Below are 7,370 nucleotides of genomic sequence, written 5' to 3' on the forward strand. Positions count from 1 at the left end.
AGGGGGCAAAGCCAACTCTGGAGCAAAGGAATAGGGCATCCCCTTACGTCAATGTTAGAATCCCATTGCCCAGTCTCTTGAGGAAGCTGATGAAATTAGCCATTAAGAAGCGTATATATTCAGAGAGACAGGGTTATTATAGCAATGAGCAGAGCTTGGGAAAGGACCAATTGCAAGAGAGAGATGGGTGAACTTAATGTGTGATGAAAAGGCTAAAGGCGGGCATCCGGACATACTCTTTCTTCACTCTTAATACCAGCACTGTGGAAACCAGAAAAAAGGGGGGGGGAGAACAATGGCATGCTGCTGTAATACTTTACAGTGTTTAGGATGCGTCAGTATTAGATCTATGCCCCCTTTCCCCTTACTATACACAAAATACAAGTCAGTGGAATGGCATAAGAACATAAGAACATAAGAACATAAGCAAAGCAGAGTCACCTGGGCTCAGGAGCACATGGTCTGCAGGTGCTAGAGGAGGTAAGGGCTTTTTGCCTTTCTTGGCTGTGGTGGGTTAAGCTGAGAAGCTAAGGGTGGTCCTCTCTAGCTTTGGGGCTTTTTGTGTGTAGTTTTGTGTTGATTTGAGTGTAGTTTTGAGGCTGAGTGTGTTTGGGCTTGATTGTGTTTGAGGGTGAGTGTGTTTGTAAGGCTGCTGGGGGTTGCTGGAGTACAAGCCACACACCCGCTTTGTGCTCACCTCCTGTGCTTAGCAGGAAGTGACCTTTTGCATTGAAAAGGCAACTGCTGGGCAGGGGCGCGAGCCTTTGGCGCGAGCCGAAGGGCGAGAGCTAAAGGGCTCTTGGCCTGTGGCTCTTAGCCGGGGGATCATAGCCGTTTTCTTTCCTCTTAGTGTGTTATTCCTAAAACAGAATAATGAAGTCAGAATGCCAGCAGGGGGTTGGGGGCTTTCCAGTGTATTGCACTGAGTGTCACATGTATGACTATCTGCCTTCTGGTCAGAAGTCCTGGATGTGTGCTCGCTGCAAGGAGCTCCTGGTTCTCAGGGAACGAGTACGTACCCTTGAGGCCAAGGTGGCTGACCTGGAGAAGCGGAGACAGTTAGATAGGCACGAGGACAAGATTCTCAGGGACAGGATAGATGTGTCCCACTCTAAAAATGGCAGCGTTCTTGTTGTCAAGGAGAATGAGGATCTTGTGGAATCAGGGCACCGTACTGAGGATAAGGGGAGCATGCCCTCAGAAGGGACCTCTTCTTCAGTTGGTGAGCAGGTTTCCTTTCGCATCAAGGAACCATCCCTGGGTGGGGCGGGAGGGAGGCTCTTGGTAGTTGGTGATTCGATCCTTAGACAAGTAGATAGCTGGGTGGCACAACCGCGTTCTGACCGTATGGTGACTTGCCTGCCTGGTGCGAAGGTAGCGGACATTACGCGTGTTATAGATAGGCTGGTAGATAGTGCTGGGGAAGAGTCAGCGGTCGTGGTCCATGTTGGAACCAACGATGTTGGGAAATGCAGTCGTGAGGTCTTGGAACAAAAATTTAGGCTGTTAGGCAGGAGACTCAAGGCCAGGACCTCCAAGGTAGCCTTCTCAGAAGTGCTACCTGTTCCACGCGCAGGGCCAGAGAGACAAACGCAGATCAGGAGTCTCAATACGTGGATGAGACGATGGTGTAGGGAGGAAGGGTTCAAGTTTGTTAGGCACTGGGATTCTTTTTGGGACAAGCGGGAGCTGTACAAGAGAGACGGTCTCCACTTGTCCCGAGAAGGAACCCGGCTCCTGGCACTTAAAATCAAAAAGGTGGCAGAGCAGTTTTTAAACTAAATGCTAGGGGAAAGCCGACAAGAGATAAAGTGTCTCTGGTTCAGGATGGTTCATCTCAGAGAGATGAAGGGCTAGGTATAACACTTCTACAGGGAGATAGATTAGAGTTGTCAACTGAGATGGAGACAAACAGTGCAGATGACCTAACTACGTCTCGAGGCAAAGTGTGCCGGGGAAGTTACAGGTGTTTATATACAAATGCTAGAAGTGTCCGAGGTAAAATTGGGGAGCTGGAATGTTTAGTGTTGGGTGAATCCATAGACATTGTGGGCATATCAGAAACTTGGTGGGATGAGGAAAATCAGTGGGACACGGTGATTCCTGGATATAAATTATATCGGAAGGATAGGGAGGGAAGGGTTGGTGGTGGGGTGGCTCTATATGTCAGAGAAGGTATACATTCCAGTAAGATTGAGAAGGTAACTGAATTAGATTCGCTTCTGGAAATGCTATGGGTTGAAATTACGGGCCCAAATGGAAACTTAACTGTGGGAGTTTGTTATCGCCCTCCAGATCAGAAAATAGAGGAGGATTATAAAATGATGACAGGATTAAAGATGGCTGCTAAACAAAAAAACTGTGTTGTAATGGGTGATTTTAACTACCCACACATTGACTGGGCCAATGGGTGTTCGAATCGGGGAAGAGAAAGTGAGTTTCTAGACTGTCTCAATGACTGTGCTATGGAACAGATGGTTACAGAACCTACTAGGGGAGAGGTGATCCTGGATTTGGTCCTCAGTAATGCTGAAGACCTGGTGAGAGATGTAAATGTGATTGCACCACTTGGGAACAGTGACCATAATGTTATTGAGTACAACATATGTATAAATAGGAAATTGCCAAATAAGACCAACACAGCCATGTTTAACTTCAAAAGGGGTAACTTTTCTGAGATGAGGGGGTACGTGAAGAAGAAACTGAAAGGGAAAGTAAAAAAGATCAAAACACTTGGGGAATCTTGGAGACTATTTAAAACTACAATCCTGGAAGCTCAAATTAAATATATACCGCTGGTTAGGAAAGGCACAAATAGGTTTAGGAAAAGGCCAGCATGGTTAACAAGCAATGTAATAGAAGCTGTAAAAGGTAAAAAGGATTCTTTTAGGCAGTGGAAAACTAGTCGGAGTGAGGTTGATAAAAAGGAGCATAAGCTGTGGCAAAAAAAGTGCAAGTCTGTGATCAGACAGGCAAAAAGGGAATATGAGGAGCATATTGCAAAGAACATAAAGAAAAACAATAAACAATTCTTTAAATATATTAGAAGTAGGAAACCAGCTAGGGAGGCAGTGGGGCCCTTGGATGACCAAGGCGTAAAAGGATTACTAAAGGGTGATAGGGAAATGGCCGAGAAGCTGAATGCGTTCTTTGCTTCTGTCTTCACTGTGGAAGATAAGAAGTGCATGCCCACTCCGGAAGCACTGACTTTGGGAGGGGTTTTGAAAGACCTGAGTCACATCGAGGTGACGAGAGAGGAGGTTATGCGACTGCTAGATAATTTAAAAACTGATAAATCACCGGGCCCAGATGGCATACATCCAAGAGTTCTGAAAGAACTCAAGTGTGAACTTGTAGATCTCCTCACAAAAATATGTAATCTGTCATTAAACTCTGCATCTGTTCCTGAGGACTGGAAGGTAGCTAATGTTGTCCCCATCTTTAAAAAAGGTTCCAGGGGAGATCCGGGAAATTACAGGCCAGTCAGCCTGACGTCAATACCGGGTAAGTTGGTGGAAACTATTATCAAAAATAAAATTAGTGGGCACATTGATGACCAAAAGCTGATGAGGAAAACTCAGCATGGGTTCTGTAAGGGAAGATCTTGTCTCACCAATCTGTTAGAGTTCTTTGAGGGAGTGAACAAACAAGTGGACAAGGGAGACCCGATAGATATTATCTTGACTTCCAGAAAGCTTTTGACAAAGTTCCTCATCAAAGGCTCCTAAGTAAACTCAGTAGCTATGGGATAAAGGGCCAAGTCCTCTTGTGGATCGAAAACTGGCTAATTAATAGGAAACAGAGAGTGAGTATAAACGGGCACTTCTCACAGTGGAGCGTGGTGAGCAGTGGGGTGCCACAGGGGTCGGTATTGGGTCCAATGCTTTTTAACTTGTTTATTAATGATTTGGAATTGGGATTAAGCAGTGAAGTGGCTAAATTTGCAGATGACACGAAATTGTTCAGGGTGGTGAAAGCCAGAGAGGATTGTGAGGCACTCCAAAGGGATCTGTCGAGGCTAGAAGAGTGGGCATCCATGTGGCAAATGAGGTTCAATGTAGCCAAGTGCAAAGTAATGCACATTGGAACCAAAAATCCAAAATATAAATACAAGTTGATGGGGTCTGAACTGGCGGAGACTGACCAAGAGAGAGATCTTGGAGTCATGATAGATAACTCACTAAAAACGTCAGCACAGTGTGCGACTGCCATAAAAAAAGCTAATGCTATGCTAGGGGTTATTAGGAAAGGGATTGAAAACAAATCAGCCGGTATCATAATGCCTCTGTATAAATCGATGGTGAGGCCTCATTTGGAGTACTGTGTACAGTTCTGGTCGCCACACCTTAAAAAAGATATCATAGCACTGGAAAAAGTACAGAGAAGGGCAACTAAAATGATTAAAGGGTTGGAACACTTTCCCTATGAGGAAAGATTGAGGCGCTTGGGGCTCTTTAGCCTGGAGAAAAGACGACTGAGGGGAGACATGATAGAGGTTTACAAGATAATGCACGGGTTAGAGAAGGTAGAGAAAGATGTGTTTTTCTCCCTTTCTCACAATACAAGAACTCGTGGGCACTCTATGAAATTATTGAGCAGTCGGGTTAGAACAGATAGAAGAAAATACTACTTTACACAAAGGGTGATAAACACATGGAATTCGTTGCCACAGGAGGTGGTGGCAGCTACAAGCATTGCCAGCTTCAAGAGGGGACTGGACAAATATATGGAGCAGAGGTCCATCAGTGGCTATTAGCCACAGGAGATAGATGGTATTCTCTTTGTGGGGAGGTGGTGCTCTGTTGTCTTGGTGCTGGAAGGAAGGCAGTGGGAGGGCTTCTGGTGTCCTGGCCTCACTGACAGTCCTTTAGATGGCACTGGATTTCTAGCCACTGTGTGTGACAGAATGTTGGACTGGATGGGCCACTGGCCTGATCCAACATGGCAAAGTCAGCCAGAGCAGAAAATAATACTGCAACCCTAGGAAGGCAGGATTTGCATCCAGTGACACCTTAGAAACCAACAAGATTTTCAGGTAGGAGCTTTCAAAAGTCTCAAAAGCTCATATCCTGAAAATCTTCTTGGTCTCTACGGTGCCATTGCATTCAAATCCTGCTTTTCTATTGCAGACCAACACAACTACCCGACCTAAAACTATCCTAGGAAGGGCTACATTGATTTCAGTGGACCTAGTCTACCTAGGACTGCACTGTAAATTGCATACCCTGTTCAAATCTGCCTAGTGGAATGGTTTGGTGCAATTTGAGAACATAGGGTGGCTGGAAAGACTATAGGAAGCACATGGAAGGAGAATGGCATTCCAGCCTGTCAGCACTTTCTGATGGCCATTCCAGCCACTCCATATTTTGTTCTTTATTCAGACCTTCCAGCATCTGCCAGAAGCATGGGTGGGCCAGTGCCAATATCTTCAAGGCAAGCAGAGAGGTATCGAGGCTGCCAAGGTGAAAAGATCCCTGCCTAAACAAAGTGCCTCTTCACGAAGATGGAGGACTGCATGCAGGGATGTCAGTTTAGTCTGACAGGCTCAGTTTCCAGTGAGGGGAGTGTTGTTCTGCTGGTGCAGACCATTAGCCAGAACTTTCCTTCTATCCAGTTGTATTTAATTTACTTTCCATGAAGGGGTGGGGGAAATGATCAGCATCTGGATACACAACTTCTTGAGCAAACTAAGCTGAGAGAGAAAAGAACAGAAATGGAACGCACATCAGAATTATCCTTGAAACAAGTACGCAAGTTCAAAAGTCTGTCAGGACTTCACTGTGCTTGATGGATATGGTGTTGATTCTACTGTGCATTCGAATGTGTGTTCCCCTCTCTAAATCAGCACAATTTTTACCAAATAATTACACCTAAGTAGAACTGGAAGGGGTAAATATAGACAAGGCCTAACATCCCACATAAGCAAAAACATTTTTTTAACTGCCAGTACTTCCCATTAATATGTTCTTAGACATCCATCTTTGTGTGTTTCTCGCCTTCTCATAACATGCACATCCTCACACATTAAGTCAAGGCAGAAAACTGAATGAAAACTGTGGCACAACCAATGATCTGCCAAGTCTCAGTGAGAAAGGCAGACAAGAAATAAATAATACTGCACACATGCATGCATGTGTGTGGATAACATGCATGCAAGTATGTAGTACTATTTATTTATTGTTTGCTTTTCTTATGGAGACTCAGGGCAGACTACCAGTTTTGCCACAAATACATGTCAATATTCCACCACTATAATGCAGATCATGTTGCATAACTTTTTTCCTGTATATGTAGGGGAAGGCTTAGAACCCAATACATGCAACGTTATTTGAAAAACCAGTGGTACCCAAGGTTCTACATTTTCTGATGATATCCAAGAGGGTGGGGAGGAAAGTGGGAAATTGGGGTCAGGGTTCACTTATATGCATCCCGATAGCCATTTTCCCCTTCCTTCCAGTAAATTTTTACTGCCATATCCAAACTCATATTCTTTGCTGCAACTGTGAGGTAGGGGGACAAAGGGATGCAATGTCTTTGGGCACTTAGCTTTATAACAGGTATGCAGGGGGAGAGGAAGATCAGTTTCCTAGATCAAGGACACACACTGCCCAACCCCATGCGTGTTTACTCAGAAGTAAGTCCCAGCCTGTTCGAAGGGCTTGCTCTTAAATGGACATAGGATCGCAGCCTTGAGGTATCCATGATCCCATACAAAGCCAGTGACAGCTCCTCTCCCTTATAATAATCGAACTGGAGAGAGCATTTGGATGGGGCAGAGACACGCTCCCCGCCCACATCCTCCGCTCTAGCTGCTGCTGCTTCCAATGACAGACGAGCGCAGCCTCCTTTGCAACGGACGGCGCTAGTCCCACCCCCGCCCCGTTATTTTCTCACGACTTCTCTCAACACGTCACCATCCAGCTCCCTCCGCGTCAGTGGCGCCCGCGACCACTCTGGCGGGCGGGCAGCGACCCTTGGAGGCTGCCAGGCACTGGCCTGCCCCTGTGAGGCCATACCTGCGCGGGTGGCTGTATTGCGGGCTCCCCGATCCACAGCTGCTCTTTGAGGAGATGCTGGTAGCTGAGGCAGTGCTTCACCGCGGACGGCACGTTGCCCATGGCCCCGGCCGCCCGGCCTCGGGCCGCACGCTTTCCAGGGGCCGCAAGGTCACCGCCGCCCCCTGCCAGCCATCACGAGGCAGTCGCCGCGGGAACCTAGACTCAGGGCGGGCGGCGGCGGCAGCCTCCGACACGGGGTCTGGGGGGGGGGGGCGATCCCGGGCGAGAGCGACGCCGGTGATTGGCTGAGGCGGCTGCTGGGAATTGGGCAGCCCTGCATCCCTCCCGCTCTGTGATGCTGCCGCAGGCTCG

General features: G+C 47.0%; 1 protein-coding gene across 2 annotated transcripts in view; it reads right to left on the minus strand.

The window, feature by feature from the left end:
• The window catches only part of HMGCLL1 (3-hydroxymethyl-3-methylglutaryl-CoA lyase like 1), a 91,777-nt gene extending 84,659 nt beyond the window's left edge, over positions 1-7,118 (minus strand). The window contains exons 1-2 of one of the 2 annotated variants that reach the window (XM_054988224.1): positions 7,042-7,118; positions 5,190-5,209 (exon numbers count right to left, since the gene is read on the minus strand). In XM_054988224.1, coding sequence (XP_054844199.1) covers positions 5,190-5,209; positions 7,042-7,118 — 97 coding nt within the window. Of the gene's footprint in view, positions 1-5,189; positions 5,210-7,016 lie in introns of both variants that reach the window. The other variant, XM_054988215.1, reaches the window with a different exon arrangement.
• Between the last annotated feature and the right edge of the window lie 252 nt (positions 7,119-7,370).

The sequence above is a fragment of the Eublepharis macularius genome, chromosome 1 (genome assembly GCF_028583425.1).
Source record: "Eublepharis macularius isolate TG4126 chromosome 1, MPM_Emac_v1.0, whole genome shotgun sequence".
Lineage (NCBI taxonomy): Eukaryota > Metazoa > Chordata > Lepidosauria > Squamata > Eublepharidae > Eublepharis > Eublepharis macularius.